The following is a 24854-nucleotide window of genomic DNA, read 5'->3' on the forward strand; positions in this document are numbered from 1 at the left end:
TACCTCACACTTGTCTGTATTAAACTCCATCTGCCATTTTTCAGTCCATTTTTCTAGCTGGTCCAAATCCCTCTGCAACCTCCCAAGCGGGAGCTTTTCAAAGGCCTTACTGAAGTCCATGTAGACAACATCCACCACCTTCACTTCATCTACTTTCCTGGTAACCTCCTCGAAAAACTCTAATAGATTGGTTAAACATGACCTACCATTGCACAAAGCCATGTTGACTCTCCCTAATAAGTCCCTGTCTATCCAAATACTTGTAGATCCTTATCTCTCAGTACTCCTTCCAATAATTTACCTACTACCGACGTCAAACTTACTGGCCTATAATTTCCCGGATTACTTTTAGAGCCTTTTTTTAAATGACGGAACAACATGAGCTATCCTCCAATCCTCCGGCACCTCACCCGTAGATACCGACATTTTAAATATATCTGCCAGGGCTCCTGCAATTTCAACACTGGTCTCCTTCAAGGTCTGAGGGAATACCCTGTCAGGTCCTGGGGATTTATCTACTCTTGATTTGCCTCAAGATAGCAAGCACCTCTTCCTCTTCAATCTGTATAGGTTCCATGACCTCACTACTTGTTTGCCTTATTTCCATTGACTCCATGCCAGTTTCCTTAGTAAATACAGATGTAAAAAACCTATTTAAGATCTCCCCCATTTCTTTTGGTTCCATACATAGCCAACCACTCTGATCTTCAAAAGCATCAATTTTATCCCTTACTATCCTTTTGCTCTTAATATACCTGTAGAAGCTCTTTGGATTATCCTTCACCTTGGCTGCCAAAGCAACCTCATGTCTTTTAGCCCTCTTGGTTTCTTTAAGTATTTTTTTGCACTTTTTATACTCAAGCACCTATTTGCTCCTTGTTTCCTATACATGTCATATATCTCTCTCTCTCCTTCTTTATCAGAGTTCCAATATCCCTTGAAAACCAAGGTTCCTTATTCTTATTCACTTTGCCTTTAATCCTGACAGGAACATACAAACTCTGCACTCTCAAAATTTCTCCTTTGAAGGCCTCTCACTTACCAATCACATCCTTGCCAGAGAACAACCTGTCCCAATCCACGCTTTTTAGATCCTTTCTCATTTCTTTAAATTTGGCTTTTTTCCAGTTTAGAACCTCAACCCAAGGACCAGATCCATCTATATCCATGATCAAGTTGAAACTAATGGTGTTATGATCACTGGAACAAAAGTGTTCCTCTGCACACACTTTCATCACCTGTCCTAGCTCGTTTCCTAATAGGCGATCTAATATTGCATCCTCTCTAGTTGGTACCTCTATATATTGATTTAAAAAACTTTCCTGAACACATTTTACAAACTCTAACCTATCTAGACCTTTAACAGTATGGGAATCCCAATCAATATGTGGAAAATTAAAATCCCCTACTATCACAACTTTGTTTCCTGCAGTTGTCTGCTATCTCTCTGCAGATCTGCCCCTCCAATTCTCGCTGACTATTGGGTGGTCTATAATACAACCCCATTAATGTGGTCATACCTTTCCTGTTTCTCAGCTCCATCCATATGGCCTCAGTAGACAAGCCCTCTAATCTGTCCTGCCTGAGCACTGCTGTAACATTTTCCCTGACTAGCAATGCCACCGCACCCCCCATCCTTCATTCCTCTGCCTCTGTCACGTCTGAAACATCGGACCCCTGGAACATTAAGATGCCAGCCCTGCCCCTCCTGCAGCCAAGTTTCACTAATGGCTATAATGTCGTAATTCCATGTGTCAATCCACGCCCTCAGCTCGTCAGCCTTCCCCACAATACTCCTTGCATTGAAATAGACACACCTCAGAAGATTATTACCATCACACACAACCCTTCTATTTGTGATTCTGCATGAACTTTTAATATCATTTATTTTCACCCCCGTTCCACTATCTGCTCTGGCACTCTGGTTCCCATACCCCTGCAAATCTAGTTTAAACCCTCCCCAAAAGCACAAACAAACCTCCCTGCAAGGATATTGGTCCCCTTGTAGTTCAGGTGTAACCCATCTCTCTTGTACAGGTCCCACCTGCCCCAGAAGAGGTCCCAGTGATCCTGAAATCTGAAACCCTGCCCCCTACACCAGTTCCCCAGCCACCATGAAAGATGTCCTTTAGTGTGTTGGAATGGATTGTTTCAGGTCTTACCCTTTGAGTACTGCTGTACCTATTTAAGCCCATCACCTCTATTGAGGCATAGACCGCGGCTCGCCAGAGTCCTCTTTCTTGGACTTGTCTTTCACTTCGTGATACTTATTGCAACCATATATTTATTCATGCATAGCATCTGGGTGGAAAGTAAATGAAAATTTCACAGTAGTCCTGTAAAATTGTTCTGTTATTACCTTAATACAGAATGGCACAAGATAATGATTTGTGTATTTTCTTCCATGTTTAAGTAAACAAACTTGGGTGGGTAGTCTGTCCTCTAGCAACTTGCAGCTCCCTTCTTGCTTTGATGGGAAGGTTTATATGACTGACTTAAGTAACTACCATGGTTCATTGCTGTTATCTTAGTTTGATCCATTGCCTGCCTAGATGACAGTTGGTTGAATATTTCACTGGAACAGCTGGATCAAATGCTAGAGGAGGCCTCTGGAACAAAACTGTTTAGACAGGAGGAAAAAGAGGAGGAGGATTATGATCTACACGACATCACAAAGTGTATGAAGGCATTTGTATCAAAGGTTTCCTCACATGAAGGAGCAGAGGTGCCACGGTATGAAAAAAGAAATTTATATTAAAGATTTGTGTGTGTGTGTATAACATTCATTGATTGCCATTCGCCTGTAACACTGAATCATGGGGTGTTCATACATTGTAACAGATCTGTTCATTGAACTTTTCTTGAATTAATTATGAATATAAAATCAAAAGAAGGTAAGTGGATTGCTTGACAGAAATATGACTGGAATAAAAACTGAATTTTATCTTCATGTAGTCTAGTTATATCTCCGTGCTTAACATGGATATTTCCTGTATAGTGCCATGTGATACAATTAAGGTGGCCAGTATAGTTTGAGTTCTAAATGCCCAATTTTACTGAGTAACTCATTGCATATCCCCCATGAGCGATTATTAAAACCACGTAAAATAGAAATTGCCATTGACAGTTCTTTTCTGAATAATCAACTGCTACGATGCCAAACTTGAGATAAAACTATGTTCTTTCTTCATCTTCCTGTCAGGACTTCAGCTAACAATCAAGTTCAATTTGACGTGAACTCCATCACCAGTGCTTTGGAAAAGATTCTAGGTAGGAACCGCTGATGGTACCACTTCCATCGGTCTGTTCAGGCTAAGCATCTTCAAAGGGGAGCTTGATCGGTTCTTGATTAGTGAGGTCAATGTTTCAGCTGTAGACCCAGCATCAGAACTGAAATGTTAACCTATTTTACACTGATAAGCCTAATAGTTATACAGCTTGTATAGTCTTGCCTTCCCACTTCAACCCAGTGTGCTGTATTAAGTACTTCGGTCCTGATTTACAGGGGTAGAATCAGATGAACTTGATTCTGATGATCTTGAAGAAGAGGATATTGATTTATTGGACAGCGATGAAGAATTTGACAGAAGAGAAGAAGACCCAGAGGAATGTGTTTCAGCAACTAAGGCATTAGAGAATATCCGAGACTACATGGCGCAGATGGATCAGGAGTTAGCTGGCACCCACATTGGCAAAAGCTTTACCAAAGTCACCAATGAGGTAAGCCATCTGGAAAAAGCCAATCACGTATGTGAATTCTTGCATACAGAACACCAGATTCACCTATCACCAAACTTTGTCATGACTGATCTAACTATGGTGACCATTGGCTTTAACAGCCTCATTGGTCTTGATTCATTGTCCTAGAAGCAGTTCTGGGCCTTTTACGTTGCAAACAGTAAATGCCTATTAACTTGTTCAGGACAATTACGTCTTTGATTCCATTTATTTCTTGCATAATTTGAATTCTCTCTTAACAATTCTGATCCTTGATTCTAGGTCTTCATCAGTGTTGTTTTTTTTTCTTTCTAATACTTACCACGCCCTTTGGCCATTCCATTTCCTGCTGTTAAATCTTAATTTCAAATCTTTTCCTAAACTTCATCCTTTTCCTGCACATTGGCAACACTTCTACTCCCAACAAAGCCTCTTCAAGGTATGTCTTCCTCTGGGGAGTGCTATTAAAATGCAACTTAACAATTTCTAAACCAGTTGGGTTTATCTTTATTTTCTGTTTATGTTCAAATTTAATTGATGGGGAACAAGAACTGTTCATTACTAATAATAAGAGATTATGTTAACGTAGGAACATAGAAAACCTACAGCACAATACAGGCCCTTCGGCCCACAAAGTTGTGCCAAACATGTCCCTACCTTAGAAATTACTAGTCTTACCCATAGCCCTCTATTTTTCTAAGCTCTGTGTACCTATCCAAAAGTCTCTTAAAAGACCCTATTGTATCCCCCTCCACCACCGTTGCCAGCAGCCCATTCCATGCACTCACCACTCTGAGTAAAAAAACTTACCCCTGACATCACCTCTGTACCTACTGCCTAGCACCTTAAACCTGTGTCCTCTTGTGGCAACCATTTCAGCCCTGGGAGAAAGCCTCTGACTATCCACACGATCAATGCCTCTCATCTTATACATCTCTATCAGTTCACCTTTCATCCTCTGTCGCTCCAAGGAGAAAAGCCCGAGTTCACTCAACCTATTTTCATAAGGCATGCTCCCCAATCCAGGCAACATCCTTGTAAATCTCCTCTGCACCCTTTCTGTGGCTTCCACATCCTTCCTATAGTGAGGCAACCAGAACTGAGCACAGTACTCCAAGTGGGGTCTGACGAGGGTCCTATATAGCTGCAACATTACCTCTCAGCTCCTAAATTCAGTTCCACGATTGATGAAGGCCAGTACACTGTATGCGTTCTTAACCAGAGAGTCAACCTGCGCAGCTGCTTTGAGCGTCCTATGGACTCGGACCCCAAAATCCCGCTGATCCTCCACACTGCCAAGAGTCTTACCATTAATACTATATTCTGCCATCATATTTGACCTACCAAAATGAACCACTTCACACTTATCTGGGTTTCATCTCCTCTGCCATTTCTCAACCCAGTTTTGCATCCTATCAGTGTCCCGCTGTAACTGTTGACAGCCCTCCACACTATCCACAACACCTCCAACCGTTGTGTCATCAGCAAACTTAGTAACCCATCCCTCCACTTCCTCATCCAGGTCATTTATAAAAATCACGAAGAGTAAGGGTCCCAGAACAGATCCCTGAGGCACACCACTGGTCACCAACCTCCAAGCAAAAAATGACCCATCTACAACCACTCTTTGCCTTCTGTGGGCAAGCCAGTTCTTGGATTCCATGCCTCCTTACTTTCTCAATATGCCTTGTATGGGGTACCTTATCAAAATTATCAAATGCCTTGCTGAAATCCATATACACTACATCTACTGCTCTTCCTTCATCAATATGTTTAGTCACATCCTCAAAAAATTCAATCAGGCTCGTAAGGCACGACCTGCCCTTGACAAAGCCATGCTGACTATTCCTAATCATATTATACCTCTCCAAATGTTCATAAATACTGCCTCTCAGGATCTTTTCCATCAACTTACCAACCACTGAAGTAAGACTCACTGGTCGATAATTTCCTGGGCTATCTCTATTCCCTTTCTTGAATAAAGGAACAACATCCGCAACCCTCCAATCCTCCGGAACCTCTCCCATCCCCATTGATGATGCAAAGATCATTGCCAGAGGCTCAGCAATCTCCTCCCTCGCCTCGCACAGTAGCCTCGGGTATATCTCATCCGGTCCCGGCGACTTATTCAACTTGATGCTTTCCAAAAGCTCCAGCACATCCCCTTTCTTAATATCTACATGCTCAAGCTTTTCAGTCTGCTGCAAGTCATTACAACAATTACCAAGATCCTTTTCCATAGTGAATACTGAAGTAAAGTATTCATTAAGTACCTCTGCTATTTCCTCCGGTTCCATACACACTTTCCCACTGTCACACTTGATAGGTTCTATTCTTTCACATCTTATCCTCTTGCTCTTCACATACTGGTAGAATGCCTTGGGGTTTTCCTTAATCCTGCCTGCCAGGGCCTTCTCACGGCCCCTTCTGGCTCTCCTAATTTCCTTCTTAAGCTCCTTCCTGTTAGCCTTATAATCTTCTAGATCTCTAACATTACCTAGCTCTCTGAACCTTTTGTAAGCTTTTCTTTTCTTCTTGACTAGATTTATTTCAGCTTTTGTACACCACGGTTCCTGTATTTTACCATAACTTCCCTGTCTTCTTGGAGCATACCTGTGCAGAACTCCACACAAATATCCCCTGAACATTTGCCACATTTCTTCCGTACTTTTCCCTGAGAACATCTTCCAATTTCCTGCCTGATAGCCACATAATTCCCCTCACTCCAGTTAAACGCTTTTCTAACTTGTACCTACTTGAAGTAAATTCCCACTTCAACAGTGTCAAGTTCACATTTATTTATACACCCTGTGGCTACTCTGTTCAGTACCTCCTGTACCTGTGGCTACTCTATTAAGTATCTCCTGTACCTGATAAAGTTGCCATTGAGTGTATGTTTATGGTCTCCCACACCACTTTAAGGTTCTTTTGCTGCTGTGGCCGAACTGTTGGCCAGACTGATTCAGTCTGGCAGTTCTCTTGACCTAGGTCATTAAAAGGTATTTTGCCCACAGAACTGCCACTCACTGATTATGTTTTTGCACCATTTTCTGTAAATTCTAGAACATAATAAATAACTAAACAAGAAAACCACAAAAATACAAGAACTTCACAATACAATACACTTCTAACCTACGCTATCTACCTTTTGCAACGTTACAACAACAGCAAAGTGGCAGGCCAGCTGCTGAGTCATGGCACGTTAAAAAAAAAATCCTTCTTCAGAATGAAAACTTCCCTCCATTTTTCTACTACACCAATAGAGTTTGTTCGCTCCCATAAGTCACTCGGTGACGCGCAAGGGGAGGTTGGGGGAGATAATTCGGGAGGGAGAGGCTGACATCACAGCTCAAGTTGGGCGAGTCCATTCAATGCTTGGAAAACACACTCAATGCTTGGAAAACACACTCCATGCTCCTCATCAGCCTACCAACCTCCCCTCTGCAATACAGCACTCACCAATTATTAACTGCCTCCCCTATCTCACGTCAAAAACTAAGAATGGGCTTAACCAAATAAACACGGTCCTACTGCGCACTACCATACTGGGCTGAAGAGACCTCTAACGAGATTGCTAACAGGGCTGTTTGGACACTGCTCACCACTGCAGGCGCTAGCATTGCACTTTGCGCAAAGTTCTAAAGATGTTTTTCTTTTATCATGGTCTCACAGAACCCTTAGCAACCTCTTGTGGAACCCCAGATGAGAAACCCTGCTCTAGAGACTGTTGTGTGTGGAACATCCCAGGAGATCAGTTTCTGAGATGGTCAAACCATCACATCTGGTACCAAAAATCATACCCTGGTCAAAATCACTTAGATCACATTTCTTCTCCATTCTGATGGTTGGTCTGAACAACAACTGAACCTCTTGACCATGTGTGCATGCGTTTAGGCATTGAGTTGCTGCCACATGATTGGCTGACTAGATATTCGTATTAATAAGCAGTTGTACAAGTATCGCTAATAAAGTGGCCATTGAATACATGTTTACAAAATATGATGTCTAAGAGCGGATAAGAATCAGCCACATTGCTGTGGATCTAGATTCAGACCAAAGCAAGACTGGGGAAGAAGCTATGCCTGAAAAGCACTTCTACTACAATCTGTATCCTTCAGTCAAATTTGCTGTGATGACCTTTAATTCCAAATCTTTTTCTCTGCTGACGCAGTGCTTTGAGAGGTTGGTGATGAAACTTATCAATTCCTGTCTGAGAAGCAACTTGGAACCGCTCCAAATTCCCTATTGTCACAACAGGTCAATGGCTCTTCACTCAAGCCTGGAACATTTGGACAGTGAAGCTGCATACATCAGTGATTAATTGACTACAGCTCAGCATTCAGTGCCATCATCTCCTCAAAACTGATCACTAAGCTTCTGGACCTTGTCCAATACCTCTTTGTGCAATTGGATCTTCAATTTCTTAATTTGCAGACCCCGGTCAGTTCAGATTGGCAAAATCTCCTCCACAATCTCCATTAGCACAGATGCATCACAAGGCTGTGCGCTTTACTCCTGCTCTACTTGCTTTATACTTATGACTATGAGGCTAAGCACAGCTCCAATGCAATAGTCAAGTTTGCTGACTACATCGCTGTCATTGCCTGAGTCAAAGTCATGACAAATCAACTTGTAGGAGGCAGATTAAAAATCTGGTTGAGTGGTGCCACAGCAGCCACCTCTTTCACTGTCAGCTGAACCAAGGAGCTGATTATTGACTTCAGGAAGAGGAAATGGAACCAGTCCTCATGGGGGATCAGAGGTGAAGAGGGTCAGCAAGTTTAAATCCTTCAGTGCTATTTCAGAAGATCTGTCTTGGGTCCAGAATATCAGTTCCGTTAGAAAGCACTGCAGTGCCTCTACATTATTAGAAATATGAAGATCCTGCATGTCATCTGAAACACTGTGACCAACTTTTATAGATGTGTGGTGTAAAGTGTACTAACTGGATGCATCACAACCTGGTATGGAAACACCAATGTGCGTGAACGGAAAAGCCTACAGAAAGTAGTGGGTATGGCCCAGTCCATCATGGGTCAAGCCCTACCCACCATTTGAACACATCTCCAGAGTGCTTTCACAGGAAAGCAGCGTCAATCATCGAGGATACCAACCATTTAGGCTATGCTTTCTTTTCACTGCTGCCACCAGGAAGAAGATACAGGAGCCTCAGGACCCACAGCATTAGGTTCAGGAGCAGTTACTACCCCTCAACCATCAGGCTCTTGAACCAGAGGGGATATCTTCATTCAACTTCACTTGTCCTATTACTGAGCTGTTCCCACAACAAATGAACTCGCTTTCAAAGACCCTTCATCTTGTGTTCTCGATATTTATTGCTTATTTAATATTATCTTTTTATAGTTGCACATTTTATTGTATTTTGCACGTTGATTGTTTCTCCATGCTGTTGGGTGCAGTCTTTCATTGATTCTGTTGTGTTTCTTGATTTGCTGTGAATGCCTATAAGAAAATGAAACTCGGGGTTGTATATGGTGACGTATGTAATATGATAACTTACTTAGAACTTTTGAACTTGTTGCATCAATAAATTGCTCAACTGCCAAAGTGGGATTTATTTGAACACTGGTTTATAAATCAAAGTCCAGTCCTCTGATTACAGATCCATAAATTATCCATTACCCTGCCTTCCTTGCATTTTGTTTAATCACCCTGAGCTTGGCAAATACTATTTCTTTTTCAACAATCCAATTCCCCACTGCAAACAGTTCCAAATTCTTCTTACTCACAGTCTATCCACTCTTAATTTTTTTCTCCCCATACATAATGCACATTACGTCCTTTGAAAAACAAAATCTGAACTTGTGATATTCTAACCAATATAATTTTTCAAGCTAATTGTAGTAAACTCCCTACAATAAACACCCATTCTGCTTTAGCCTTCATCCTCATTGCACAGATTTTCATCAGCTCATTTCACTTTCGTCTTAAAAGAAAACCAGCCAGTAACTTGACCATTGATGCTAATATTTTTAACATAAAATTCTCCAATGAGTTAATTATCCTGAGATATAATAAAATCAGTGGGGAGTTGACATTTGGCGCTAAGACTCTGATGAAAAATTAGATGTTTTAGGCCCGAAATGTCGACTTTTATTCCTCTCCATTGATGCTTAACCTGCTGAGTTCCTCCAGCGTTTTGTGTGTTACATTGAACTGAAACAGCCTAGCCTGCAATTTTCACTTATCTTAGAGGGTGTTTTTTTTTGTCACTTACACTGCTTTCTGTTTGACGTCTCACAGGCTGATCTGGACGACCCTGATCTGGCAGAAACAGCAAAGGGCGAGTCAAAAGAGAATTTGAGCTTACTGCCTGTGGATGTGGACTTGAATCTAGTAGAGAACTTCTTGGAGTCTTATAGCTCACAAGCTGGCCTTCCTGGACCTGCATCTAATATCTTACAGAGCATGGGTCTACGACTACCAGATAACAAGGACAACACCATGTAAAAAAGGAGTGCCACAAACTGATTCTGTCAGCTGAAGTACTTCCATCAGATTGTTATCATCCACTTGGTTCCACCATGATCATCTGCGCAGTGATGCATTTCTGAATTAAGGATACCATTCCATCATTCAGAGAAGAGGAGTCCTTAAATCTGACTTTAGTGTAGCTGCCTCTTTAATTTTCCTTGAAATCATTCAGAAAATATTTTTGTAACTAAATAAATGAAAACTTAATAGAACTTTGAGTACATGCTGTTATCGTTAAAGAAATTAGCAGGCTAACATATGGGTTTGTGTGGTGAATATGTCATCCATATAATTTTATCACTTATTCTGCATTTCACTGTTAATATGAATATCATCTTATACTATACCGGTAGCCCCCTGTTTGGGTAAAATAAATTTGCCCTTATGTAATCATAAATCACTAACCAAAATTTTGAGATGTGGGGTAAAATTTGTAGTAATGAAATTTCAATCGACATGTATTCAAACCTGTAAGATATAGGAGCAGAATTAGGCCTGAAGTAATTCTAATCTGCTCCACCATTCCATCATGGCTGATTTATTAACCTTCTCAATCCCATTCTCCAGCATTCTCCCAGTAACCTTTGATACACTGATTAATCAAGAATCTGCCAACCTCTGCCTTAAATATACCCAGTGACTTGGCTTCCACAGCTGTCTATGGGCAACAAATTCCACAGATTCATCACCTTCCAGCTAAGAAAATTATCCACATCTGTTCTAAATGGCAGTCACTTTTCTGAAGCTGTGCCCTCTGGTCCTGGACTTCCCCACTATAGTAAACAACCCCTCTGAATCCACTTTATCTCGGCCTTTTAATATTCGATAGGTTTCAACGAGATTCCTCCCCCCCCCCCATTCTAATATTGCATTTGTCGTCTTACCACTAACTTGACCTCCAAATTAGCCTTCAGGGAATCCTGCACAAGGACTTCCAAGTTCTTTTGCACCACTGATTTTTGTATTTTCTCCCCATTTAGAAAAGAGTCCATGCCTTTATTCCTTCTATCAAATTGCATGTCCATGCACTTCCCTACAGGCTATTTCATCTGTCACCTCTATGCCCATTCTCCCAATCTAATTCCTTCTGCAGACACCCTGCTTCCTCAACATTATCTGCACTTTTACCTATCTAAATATTGTCCACAAATTTGGCCAAAAAGCCATTTCTTCATCCAAATCATTGACATGTGAAAAGAAGAAATCCCAACACTGACACCTGCAGCAAACCACTAGTTACTAGCAGCCAACCAGAAAAGGCCCTCTTTATTCCCACTCTTTGCCTCCTGGCAGTCAACCAATCTTCTCTCCATGCAAGTTTCTTTCCAATAACACCATAGGCTCTTATCTTGTTAAGCAGCCTTATGTGCAACACCTTGTCAAAGGCTTTCAGAAAATCCAAATAAACAACATCCACTGACTCTTCTTTGTCTATCCTGCCTGTCATTCCCTAAACAGATTTGTCAGTCATAATTTCCCATTAAAGAAACCATGTTGACTGGCCTATTTTATCATATGCCTCCAAGTCCCCCGGAACTTCATCCTTAATATTAGACTCCAACATCTTTCCAACCACTTATGTCAGGCTAACTGGCCTGTAATTTCCCTTATTCTATCTCCCTTCATTCTTAAAGAGTGGAGTGATATTTGTAGTTTTCCAGTCCTTGGAACCATGCCAGGATCTAGTGATTCTTGAAAGATCATTACTAATGCCTCCACAATCTCTTCTTCAGCTACCTCTTTCAGAACCCTGGGGTGTAGTCCAGCTGCTCCAGGTAACTTATCTAACTTCAGATTTTTCTGTGTCCCAGGCTCCTTCTCCTTATGAATAGCAACAACATTCACTCCTGCCCCTGACACACTCTCATGTTTCTGGCATTTTGCTAGTGCTTTCCACAGTGAAGATTAATACAAAATACTTATTAGTTGGTCGGCCATTCTTTTGTCCCCCATTGCTACCTCTCTCAATTTTCCAGTGGTCCGAAATCCACTCTCATCTCTTTAACTCTTTATATATCTGAAAACTTTTTAAAAATTCTTTTATATATTGGCTAGTTTACCATCATATCCCATCTCTTCTCTTTATGCTTTATAGCTTTCCTTCTGCTAGTTTTTAACAGCTTCCCATTCCTCTACCTACACACTAATTTTTGCTATGTTATGCTTTCGTTTTTATGCTGCCTTTGCCTTCCCTTGTCATCCACAATTGCCTCATCCGCTCTAGAATTCTACTTCATCTTTGGGATGTATCTTTCATGCGCCTCCTGAATTGCTCCCGGAAACTCCAGCCATCGCTGTTCTGCCGTCATCCTATCAGATATCATATGATCTCAGGACAGCTGTAGATCACAAGAGCCCGTCTACACAAATGATGCTGAGTATTTTCACATCATTTACTATTGTGGCCTGTATTTGCAAGTGTTCTCATCTTTAGTAGAGTGATCCAGCAATGAGTTATCATGCTCAAGTGGCAGGATAATATACTCGGATTTTTTTTTATATTTTAGCAATAGAGCACAGAGTAGTCCCTTCTAGCCACACCGATCGAGCAAACACTTTCAAAAATCAAAGCTTTAATGCCTGGGCAGCATTTGAAATTCTACAACTTTTTAAGATCACGAACCATAGGCTGCCAAGTGCTATTCAGATAGAGAACTATTCTGGGGGACACGCGATACTGCAGATGCTGGAACCTGGAGCTAGAAACAAACTGTTGGAAAAACTCAGTGGGTCAAGCAGCATCTGTGGAGGCAAGGGGATGATCAACATTTTGGTTCGAGACCCTGCATCAAGACAATTCCTTTCAGCTGGCATAGGAATGATAGAATGAAAAACCCTCTGATGCAAATGATTCATGGTTTAACAAATATTTGTATGTGATTAGAAATGAACAGTCCTCAGGATAATTGTAGATTAGGGTACTATACAGTTTATGCAGCAGTTCCTCTGCATTCTACTCCAGTGTTTATTATAATGCCTAATCACGGGACAATTTACACCAGCCAATTAACCCACCTGGTATGTCTTTGGACTGTGGGAGGAAACCCATGCATTCCATGGGGAGGACTCTGGAATGCCCCAAGCTGTAATGGCATCATGCTAACTGGTACACTAGCATGGCACCCACTACAGCAGCAGTCCCCCAACTACCGGGCCGCGAGGGAATGATATGAGTCAGCTGCACCTTTCCTCATTCCCTGTCACGCACTGTTGAACTTGAACATAGGGTTGCCAACTGTCCCGTATTTGCCAGGACATCCCGAATATTGGGCTAAATTAGTTTGTTCCATACGGGACCGCCCTTGTCCCGTATTTCCCCCGCTAAGGTAGAGCTTTCCTATGAAACCTTTCATGCGGAAATGGCGTGAAGCGAAAAAGCAATTACCATTAATTTATATGGGAAAAATTTTTGAGTGTTCCCAGACCCAAAAAATAACCTACCAAATCATACCAAATACCACATAAAACCGAAAATAAATAACACTAACAGAGTAAAATCAGGAATGATATGATAAATACACAGTCTATATAAAGTAGAAATAATGTACGCACAGTATAGTTGGGAAGATGAAGGCAAAACCGATCTGTGGGGGGAAAAAATCGGCATGTATGCGCATGCGCACATAGGTGCCCGCGCAAGGCATCACGGTCATGGTAGCCTTTCCTGGGGTAAAGTGTCCTGGGATTTGACTGCTACCTTTGTCCCTTATTTGGAAGTGAGAAGGTTGGCAACCCTAACTGTAAAAGACATGTTGAGGTGAGTTTAACCCTACTTAAACACTCCCCCCACCCCCGGTCGGCCAATCTGCAAGAATATTGTCAATGTTAAACCAGTCCGTGGTGCAAAAAAGGTTGGGGACCCCTACCCTACAGCATGGAACAGGCCCTTCAGCCCAATGAGTTGCATCTCTCAACAACCCACCTATTTAACCTTAGCCTAATCACAGGGCAATTTACAATGACCAATTAACCTACATCTTTGGATTGCGGGAGGAAACTAGAGTACCCGGAGGAAACCCACACTGTCACAGGAAGAACGGACAAACTCCTTACAGATAGCACCACAATTGAACTCTGATGCTCTGAACTAAAGGCGTCATGCTAACTGCCAGGCTACATTGGCTCCCATAAATTCCAATGCTTGAGATACTTTTCAGAGTTGGATTCCCACTCTCTCTTTCCTTGTTGATATATTTGTTTCTCCACTAACTTTATATAAAAAGATGCCTATTCCACTGGCACTGATGAGAAGAGTAGTGAGTTGTGGTGATGAGAAAGTCCATTCATTAGCAATGATGGTCCTTAGAGTCAGTGCATCTGTCTTTGCAACCACCATCATGCTCACCATCAGAGCTGAGCTCAGCAAGGTACACAGACAAATGAGAAACTTCAGCAAACACCCCAGGATAAGCACCAAGGAAAAGAAGCCCAGAAAGATCAGACTAGTCCAACTTCCTGACACGTAGATTCGTTGTGTTTCTGGATGGAGAAGGCAGTACACAAACAGCAGTGGGCAGCTGTTAATGGTACAGGTGTAGTGGACATCCATCACCGAAGTCTTTTGGTCTTCACAAATCTTTTGGAGCAAAATGAGATACATGCTCTCAAGCATGAGGTTCAGCAACCCATAGATGTAGACAATGACTTCATCGTTGAAACTGCGAACACCTAAAGAAGGGAAAATTAGAACAGGACAAAGTTAGAAATTAGGGCGGGAATATTGATAAACTTTTTCTTTCATTAATCAAAACGACATTCTACATTCAAGTGAATATCAATTGAGCTACCGGTTGTGATGCTCCCAAATTTAAGAAAGATATTGTGCTTTATTAAGGAAGTGATAGATCGAATTTAAGGAGAGTAAGTGTAAAATGTTTGTCCCAGGAAGTGAAATGGGTGACATGCTTCATGAAGCCTAAGGAAGTAATTGAGTTGATGTGAACCGAGGATTCTTAGACACTACAATAAAATATTTAACAGTAGAGTAAAATGCAGAGGAACAGCTGAAAAAACTGTATTGTACCCTAATCTACAATTATCCTGAGGACTGTTCACTCTTTATCACATATAGATTTGTTCGTTAAACCATGAATCATTTACATCACAGAGGGTTTTTCATTCTATCATGCCCATGCTAGCTGAAAAGAATTGTCCTGATGAAGGGTCTCGAACCAAAATGTTGATCATCCCTTTGCCTTCATTGATGCTGCTCGACCCACTGAGTTCCTCCAATAGTTTGTTTCTAGCTCCAGATTCCAGCATCTGCAGTCTCTCATGTCCCCCAGAATAATTCTCTATCTGAACAGCACCTGCCAGCTTTCAGTGCATGGCCTTAAGTAGTAGAATTTCAAATGCTGCCCACGCATTGAAGTTTTGATTTATGAAAGGGAAAAGTGAAGGAACTTAATGTGTTTAACTTTGAAAGGAAGAGGTCTGACGTAAAGCATCCAAAGTTAACAGACTGGATGAATAACATGAGATGAAAGTGGACAAGGAGACCCAGTGAGATGGTTTTGCTGTGGACTTGTTGTGGTGGTAGGCAAATTGCAGCAGGTCCAGATCTTTGCTCAGACAGGAGTTAATTCTAGACATGACCATTTTACATTTTATCACAGTAGATATGAGTGCTACAGTCTGATAGTCATTGAGGAAGATCACCCTGCTGCCCTTGGGTACTGGTATGTTTAATATCTTTTTGAAGCAGGTGAGACCCACTCACAGCAGTAGTGAGAGGCTGGAAATGCCCTTGAACACTCCATCAGATGGTTGGCACAGGTTTTCAAACCCTGCCAGGTACACTGTCGTGTCCTGATGCTTGGTGAGGGTTCACCCTCTTGAAGGATGTTTCAAGTTGAAGCCTTACATTTGGAACTGAAGCATGGATCATCTATTTCCCTCCACAGATGCTGACTAACCTGTTGATTACCTCCAGCAGTTTGCTTCTTCTACTGCACATGACTATGATGTTTAAGATCAGTGTCAGCTGCATTATCCATTCTAATTTGTATTTTTTTTTTAACAATTCAGTGCATTGCTAGGCCATTTCAAAGGACAAACTATTTTTAGACAGTTTATTGGGGTTGAGAATAGCTTGCTACCACTGCGCTTTCTTGGGTTTTGAGGAGGCTGGCGAGACCAACTTTGGAACCAAATTCTTGCACAAATGGATAAGCAGCTTGAGGGAGTGGATGTCTGGGTAGTCAGTAATGCATTCATTCTGCTACTTACACAGAACTTATGTGTGCCTTCGCGACATTGATTTCAGATTCTCAATACCATCCCAAATGCTCCTTCTTCACTTTGAACAGCCATAAGTCTGAGATTCCCAGGACTTGGGGATATTGTATTTCTTCAAGGATACTATGAGCACATCCTTGAACATGTTCTTCTGTAAATGTGGTAATCTTTTCTTGTGGGATATTTTGTGTTTCAGGAGTCTGGTGCTGAGCATGGGAAAGATATGGTACTTTCAACAGAGCTGAATGAGTATAGAAAACTCCTGGTTTACCATGTAGCAATAATTTACATGTTTACTCATCTGAGCACAGACTACCTATAGCATGCACCTCAAGGCAATGAAATACCATCAGCGGTGTCTCTGCAAAATCTTGTAAACTCATTGGACAAAAAAGAAAATCAATGCCCTGTGGAAAGCCAGCATTCTAAACCACATTGCCTCTGTCCAGAACCTTATGAACCCCACCAAGTTAAGGCAGCAAATTTTCTACCGTAAAGGACGTGAATAAACTATCTCAGTCTAATATGTTGTAAGGTCAACATTACTGATTTAATAATGATCACTAAATATATTTTACTGAATTTAAATCCCTCAGCCAAATTGTTATCCAAAATAATGAATTGCTCATTGTGTGGCATAACCATTGTATTTCTATATATCATCTTATGAATGGTGGGGCATTTGGGGTTTGAGGTTTTTTTTATATAAACTTTTCCTCACTTTTAACAATAACCTGCATCTTATAATCTTAGAGTTCTAAACACGAGTTGGGAGAGGTGACTGAAAAATTAGATAAGGATTGAAACAAGTTTGTAGTCAACTTTCCATGGAAAGAGTTAGCTGGAATAGACATGAAAGGAAATAACAAAGTATAACGTCACAGGTGCTGAAGCCTTGCCACTGAGAATGGGATATTGTGAATGTCGGATCAAAGGCACAGACTCCAGCACTGGGTTAGAGATGTTGTGGAGATAAGACATTAGAGTACAAACATATACAGTATGCATACAGGCATCCATATCTTTAGCCACTGGGTGGTAAATCTGTGGAATTTGTTGCCACTGGTGTCTGTGGAAACCAAGTCATTGGCCATATTTAAAGTGGAGATTAATAGGTTCTTGATTAGGAAGTGCGTTAAAGGTCACAGGGAAAAGGCAGGAGAATGGGGTTGAGAGGGAAATTAAGTCAACCATGATCAAAAAGCAGAGCAGACTCAATGGGCCAAATGGCCTAATTAGACCATAGGAGCAGAACTATTCCCAATTACAAATACATTTCTCCTCTCTTGCCACCCCCCCCCCCCACCCCACTCCTGGACTGGGTCCCTGAATCCCTGAATGATAGTTCGATTGCTCATCCTCACTATTGTCCTCACCCTCAGCCTCATGGTAGCAACAATCTCTGACCTCAAGGGCTCTTCCAGCACCACCACCTACTGGATCCCCCTACCTGCCTCGCTCGCAGTCACACTCTCCTGTCCCTGACCACAGACCAAATTTGAAGTAGTTAATCTGTTGGGTGTGAACTGCCTCCTGAAACAGAGAGTTCAGGTAACTCTCCCACTCCCCTATGCATCGCAGTGTTTGAAGCTCAGATCCCAAGTCATCACCTTTGAGCCTGAGTTTCTCCAACAGCAGATGTGGTCATCAGGAACCACAGTGGGGTCCACCAGCTCCCCACAATCTGCTCCTATTTCTGTATTCCCAGTTCTGCTCTTAAATCTTATCAGATGTGGAAGCAGAACTTGAAACCACAACCTTGCCTCTGCATATATTACTTCAGGAATTACTTCGAAGTGATGTATCCAGACTTTCATATATTGTCTACAGTACATCGATGACTACACTCTGCGAAATATTTTGTGGTGCTTTGAAAGGGACGTGAAAGATGCCCATTTTTAATACAAATTTTACAAACAAATTCATCATCACCACCTCTTACCTGCAAGAACTGAGCACAAAGTAACCATCAGCACCAGGTGACCAATGCTGGAAGAGGCTCTCTTTTTCAGTTTGAATGCTTGCATCAGAGCTAAGCTGGCCATTGGGGTGAACTGCCTGATGAACATGAAGACAGTAGAGTAGGAGGCAGTCACAGCCCACATAATTAAGATGGAATGAAAACTGAAACAAATGGAAGGGAGCAAGAAAATCTCACCACGCTCCAGTAAATAGGGTTCAATCTTCAGCAGCCTGACTCGTTTTAATAACTGCAGTATTACAATGGTCAGTAGTGCCTATCAAAAGGTAAACACAAATTTATGGAGAATATTGTCATATGAGTGTCTCAGTACATTACAGAAAATGAATTTCTTTAAAGCTGTATACATTGAATTTCCTTCTGGAATGAAACAATGATATTATTGATATCCTCTTCAAAGGCAAATTTGACTGTTTCAACATTGACAATGTAATTGACCATAGGCCTTCCCCGGGTTACAATCGCCTGACTTAGGAACATCCTTAGATGCAAACAAGCCCCCATAATATTATTAAATTCAAAGTCTGGCATAAGAAATAGGAGCAGGAGTAGGTCATCTGGCCCGATGAGCCTGCTCTGCCATTCAATAAGTTCATGGCTGATCTGGCCATGGACTCATCTGCACCTACCAGCCTTTTCCCCATAACCCTTAATTCCCCGACTCTGCAAAAATCTATCCAACCCCAACCTTGTCTTAAATATATTTACTGAGATAGCTTCCACTGCTTCATTGGGCAGAGAATTCCATAGATTGACCACTCTTTGGAAAAAACAGTTCCTCCTCATCTCCAACCTAAATCTACTCCCCTGAATCTTGAGGCTTTGCCCCCTAATTCTAGTCTTACCTACCAGTGGAAACAACTTTTCTGCCTCTATCTTATCTATCCCTTTAATAATTTTATAAGTTTCTATAAGATCTCTTCTCATTCTTCTGAATCCCAGGCGACTCAATCTCTCCTCATAGACTAATCCCCTCATCTCTGGAATCAATCTGGTGAACTTCCTCTGCACTGCCTCCAAAGCCAGTATACCCTTCCTCAAGTCAGGAGACCAGAACTGCACAGTACTCCAGTTGCAGCCTCACCAGTACCCTCTACAGTTGCAGCATAACCTCCCTGTTCTTAAGTTCAATCCCTCCAGCACTGAAGGCTAACATTCCATTTGCCTTCTTGATAGCCTGCTGCACCCGCAAACCAACCTTTTGTGCTTCATGCACAAGCACTCCAAAGTCTCTCTGCACAGCAGCATGCTGCAATTTTTTCCCATTTAAATAATAATCTTTTTCATTTTTCCTTCCAAATTTGATGACCTCACATTTACCAACATTGTACTCCATCTGCCAGACGCTTACCCACTCCTATCTCTTTCTCTCTGCAGACTCTCCGTATCTTCTACACAATTTGCTTTTCCACTCAATCTAGTATCATCAGCAAACTTAGATCATTACACTTGGTCCGCTCTTACAGATCGTTAATGTATATCGTGAACAGTTGTGGACCCAGCACCAACCCCTGAGGCACACCGTTCACCACTGATTGCCAACCAGAGTAACACCCACGTATCCCAACTCTCTGCTTTCTATTAGTTAACCACTCCTCTCTCCATGCTAATACATCACCCCCAACTCTATGTATCCTTAATTTATGGATCAGTCTTTTATGTGGCACCTTATCAAATGCCTTCTGGAAATCTAAGTAAATGATGTCCATCTTTTCCACTCTATCCACTGGGCTCATTACATCCTCAAAATACTCTAAGTACACGTTCTTTCATGCAGATGACAGAACCACTTTCCTCTCTTTCATTACACTTTGGAATAAGATGCCCGAGGATTAGATGTGGGTTCTATTTTAACTTCAAAAGCAAAGTTTGGATAAGTACATGGATGGGAGGAATACAGGGGGCTACAGTCCAGCTACAGGTCAATGAGACGAGACAGAATAACAGTTTGGCACAGACTGAAGGTCCATAAAGCTGTAGTGCTTTATGACTGTTAGTAGTTATTCTTTCTTATTAGTCTTTTGTGTTCCTGATGTCATGTATTACAATAATGCGGTGGTAGGGTTACCATATGGAGATATTTTTATATATATTCTGATGTAGGGACAAAATTGACTTATGTACATCTGTTAAAAATGAAACCTGTTTGTTACCCAGGCATGGACTGTACTACACTCTCAGATCTGTCCTCATTATGAAGCCTTGGTTCCTGGACTGTGTTCAAATCACTGTACAGTCTCCATATTGGTTAACAAACAAGCTATCAGCATTTGCTTTGTAGATGCTGGATCCCAAGAGAAGGATTTTGTAGAATGCCTTTTTGGAACAGCCTGTGGTTGAGTCCACAAAGAATTAGCAGATGAAATATAGTGTGGGGAAGTTTTGGTCAAATAAAGGCTAGACTATTTTCTAAACAGGGAGAAAATTCAGAAATCGGAGGGGCAAAGGAACCAGGGAGTCCTTGTACAGGAGTTCCTAAAGGTTAACTTGCAGGCTGAATCAGTAATAAGGAAGGCAAATGCAATGTTAGCATTTTATTTCGAGAGGATTAGAATATAAAAGCAAGGATGTAATGCTGAGGCTTTATAAGGCATTGGTCAGACCACAAATGGAGAATTGTGAGCAGTTTTGGGGCGAAGAAAAGATATGCTGGCATTGGAAAGGGTCCAGAGGAAGTTCATGAGAATGACTCTGGGAGTGAAAGGTTTAGTGAATGAGGGGTGTTTGATGGCTCTGGGCCTACACCTGCCGGTGTTTAGGAGAATTAGGTGGATCTCACTGAAACTTCGATCTTATCAAATATTGAAAGACTTAGAGAAAGAGATGGAAAGATGTTTTCTGTAGTGGGAAAGTCTAGGACCAGATGGCACAGCCTCAGAACAGAGCAGTGTCCTTTTAAAATAGAGATGAGGGCAAATTTTTTTAGCCAGAGGGTAATAATTCTGTGGAATTCATTGCCACAGATGGTTGTGGAAGCCAAGTTACTGGGTATATTTAAAACTGATTTTAATAAGTTCTTGATTGGTAAGGGTGTTAAAGGTTAAAGGGAGAAGGTAGGAGAATGGAGTTGAGAGGGATAATAAATCCGCCAGGATGGAATGCCAGAGCAGACTCAATGGCCTGAATGGCCGAATTCTGCTCCTATGTCTTGAAGTTCTGAGTTTGGAGACAGAGTTGCTCAGATAAGAAACTGCAATGCATTTTGTAGATGGGCAGCACAGTTGCATCGTGTAAGATTGGGATTTGATGCCCATTGTTGTCTGGAAGGAGGCTAGACAAGGGAGATGCAGTGGATGTTGTATATTTGGATTTTCAGAAGGCCTTTGACAAGGTGCCACACATGAGGCTACTTAACAAGATAAGAGCCCATGGAATTACGGGGAAGTTACATTCCCATAGCATTGGCTGATTGGCAGGAAACAGAGAGTGGGAATAAAGGGATCCTATTCTGGTTGGCTGCCGATTACCAGTGGTGTTCTACAGGGGTCCGTGTTGGGGCCGCTTCTTTTTACATTGTACATCGACGATTTACATTATGGAATAGATGGCTTTGTGGCTAAGTTTGCTGACGATACGAAGACAGGAGGAGGGGCCGGTAGTGCTGAAGAAACTGAGAGTCTGCAGAGAGACTTCGATAGATTGGAAGAATGGGCAAAGAAGTGGCAAATGAAATACAATGTTGGAAGGTGTATGGTTATGCACTTTGGCAGAAGAAATAAATGGGCAGACTATTATTTAAATGGGGAGAGAATTCAAAGTTCTGAGATGCAACGGGACTTGGGAGTCCTCGTACAGGATACCCTTAAGGTTAACCTCCAGGTTGAGTCAGTGGTGAAGAAGGCGAATGCAATGTTAGCATTCATTTCTAGAGGAATAGAGTATAGGAGCAGGGATGTGATGTTGAGGCCCTATAAGGCACTGGTGAGACCTCACTTGGAGTACTGTGGGTAGTTTTGGTCTCCTTATTTAAGAAAGGATGTGCTGACATTGGAGAGGGTACAGAGAAGATTCACTAGAATGATTCCGGGAATGAGAGGGTTAACATATGAGGAACGTTTGTCCGCTCTTGGACTGTATTCCTTGGAGTTTAGAAGAATGAGGGGAGACCTCATAGAAACATTTTGAATGTTGAAAGGCATGGACAGAGTGGATGTGGCAAAGTTGTTTCCCATGATGGGGGAGTCCAGTACGAGAGGGCATGACTTAAGGATTGAAGGGCGCTCATTCAGAACAGAAATGTGAAGAAATTTTTTTAGCCAGAGGGTGGTGAATCTATGGAATTTGTTGCCACGGGTGGCAGTGGAGGCCAAGTCATTGGGTGTATTTAAGGCAGAGATTGATAGGTATCTGAGTAGCCAGGGCATCAAAGGTTATGGTGAGAAGGCGGGGGAGTGGGACTAAATGGGAGAATGGATCAGCTCATGATAAAATGGCAGAGCAGACTCGATGGGCCGAATGGCCGACTTCTGCTTCTTTGTCTTATGGTATGTTCTGGAAGGAGCGTGTATGTTCTTCCCATTACTGTGTAGGTTTCCTCTGGGTGCTCCAGTTTCCTCCTACATTCCAAAGATGTATGGATTTAGGGAGCTAATCTTGATCCACCCACTGTGCATCAGTAATGGAGGGTATGAATGTTTACCCTAATGGATTGGGTACAAGTGAAGTGGATTGCTGTGTCACGGACGGAGCTAAGTATCCTGAATGTTGTTGGAGTCTAGTCACTGAAGGACAGTCCCAAAGTACTTTACAGATAATGCATGCAGAGAAACTATTGCCATGCAGGAAACAGCTATTTTATACACAGAGGGCAATGTAATAATGAACAGATGACTTGCATGAGTAATGTTGAGTGAAGTGTAAATATTGCTTAAGGTAATGGGGCGAACTTCCATAGTCTCCAAAATACTGACAATACAAGAGACTGTAGATGCTGGAATCTAGAGCTGCAAACAATCTGTAGGTCAGGCAGCGTCTGTTGGGGGGGGGGGGAATGGACAGGGGTCATTTGAGGTTGAGATCAAGGTCTTGACCGGAAGCGTCAAATGTCAATTTCCTTCCACAAACCCTGTTGGCCCGCGAAGATCCTCCAGCATCTTATTTTCTCCTTCAAAATATTTTATACTAATCGGGGAAAGCAGGCAGGCTCTCGGTTCAACTTCTCTGTCCCGAAAGAGTCCAACGCACACCCTCAATTTTGGGGATATCAGTTGGAGTTTTTTTTAAATGAAATAATTTATTTCAATCGCAGATACATAAAAATATATTACCACTAACATCAGGTCCTACGCAGTACGACCCACGCTCTCTTGGATTCTGTATTCAACCCTACAGAGTTAAATGTCCAACCATCGGACTCGAATTAAAGATCACGCTAACTCCTCTCATCTCCAAGTTACTTAACTCGTGTTCAAACACGTGATGTCGCGCTTAAAACAATAGTTTCAAGCCCCGTTGCAGATATTTATCTATTTGATGGATCAAGCGTCATTAAACTCGATATATTAAATACATTGCTGAAGATGTTGGGAGTTGTAGACCTCAGACTGAGACACTTGTTCCGGCAACAGAGCAAGTCATCCAACTGCTGGATTACAAATCCCAGGATGCATGCACAGACCCGGGTTCGCTCACCTGACAGAGGACGATGAAGGCGGGGAAGGTGAAGCGGTACTGGTTGATGAAGATCCTACTGAAGAACTCGAAAAACGCAGAACAGGCAGTGTAGAGAACACAGGCTGACAGCCAGCAGCCGCATTGGAGCCACTTTCGCAAACCTTCTGGTCCCGGGACCGCCATCCCAATGAATGGGACCTGGGGCGGGAAGTCCAACCCGAGTCAAATTAAAAATTAACCACGGGCAATTAAACTGTGGAGGGAGCCAGGTTGAATTCTCCCCACAGACCTTTATTCCCACAACAGTTAATGATTTACAGGATATACCCAATGCCCCTAGATAGAAATACAGAAAAAATATTCTGTAAATCAAAAATAGAATGTCCGATGTTCAAAATTAGGCACAGGAAATGGTGGATTATATTATTTTATGAGTGTCCTTAAATCAAAATTCAAAGGGAAAATATCTAATTTGTTTGGTGTCTTTCTAATTCTCAGGGTTCAAAATGTTTACTTAGTTGAGGAGTCCCTGACACCATGAAAGATGATACTTCATATAGAAATAAGCACGACTCAGACAGGTAGATAGATGGAGTGATTAAATTACAATTAGAAAAGGGCGTGACGAAAGGAAATGATAATAAGAACCATATCAAAATTTCCCATAGAATGGCAGCGCCAGCGTCTTACGTTGTGGAAACGATGTGGATTTTCCTGAAGAGGCTCCATGTTTGTGTTTGGGGAGTCAAAGTGGGCACATCAATATTAACACTACGGCGGGCTCAGTTTGCAGTTGTACTTACTGACTGTT

General features: G+C 41.9%; 2 protein-coding genes across 5 annotated transcripts in view; one reads left to right on the forward strand and one right to left on the reverse strand.

The window, feature by feature from the left end:
* Positions 1-11037, forward strand: part of ecd (ecdysoneless homolog (Drosophila)) — a 31349-nt gene extending 20312 nt beyond the window's left edge. The window contains exons 10-13 of the mRNA XM_063070537.1: positions 2553-2733; positions 3203-3270; positions 3506-3720; positions 9982-11037. Coding sequence (XP_062926607.1) covers positions 2553-2733; positions 3203-3270; positions 3506-3720; positions 9982-10188 — 671 coding nt within the window. The 3' untranslated portion in view covers positions 10189-11037. The remainder of the gene's footprint in view (positions 1-2552; positions 2734-3202; positions 3271-3505; positions 3721-9981) is intronic.
* On the reverse strand, positions 3728-24349 carry si:ch211-248a14.8 (solute carrier family 35 member D3). 4 transcript variants are annotated; one of them, XM_063070540.1, is made up of 4 exons: positions 24062-24349; positions 18392-18686; positions 14558-14880; positions 3728-9180 (listed from the first exon to the last, which is right to left on the reverse strand). In XM_063070540.1, exons 1-4 carry the CDS (start codon positions 24224-24226, stop codon positions 9142-9144), a joined length of 822 nt encoding a protein of 273 aa, XP_062926610.1. In that variant the 5' UTR covers positions 24227-24349; the 3' UTR covers positions 3728-9141. The 4 variants fall into 4 exon arrangements, with proteins under 4 accessions (XP_062926610.1, XP_062926608.1, XP_062926611.1 ...); XM_063070541.1 differs by lacking the exon at positions 3728-9180 and having other exon boundaries at positions 11074-14880; positions 18608-18686; XM_063070539.1 differs by lacking the exon at positions 3728-9180 and having other exon boundaries at positions 11083-14880; positions 24062-24336.
* Positions 24350-24854: the final 505 nt, after the last annotated feature.

This window comes from Mobula hypostoma, chromosome 18 (genome assembly GCF_963921235.1).
Source record: "Mobula hypostoma chromosome 18, sMobHyp1.1, whole genome shotgun sequence".
Taxonomy (NCBI): Eukaryota; Metazoa; Chordata; class Chondrichthyes; order Myliobatiformes; family Myliobatidae; genus Mobula; species Mobula hypostoma.

Bases quoted from the DNA above. Each gene is read 5' to 3' on its own strand.
- si:ch211-248a14.8 (XM_063070538.1), bottom strand. From the start codon at position 6,401: ATGTTCTCAGGGAAAAGTACGGAAGAAATGTGGCAAATGTTCAGGGGA.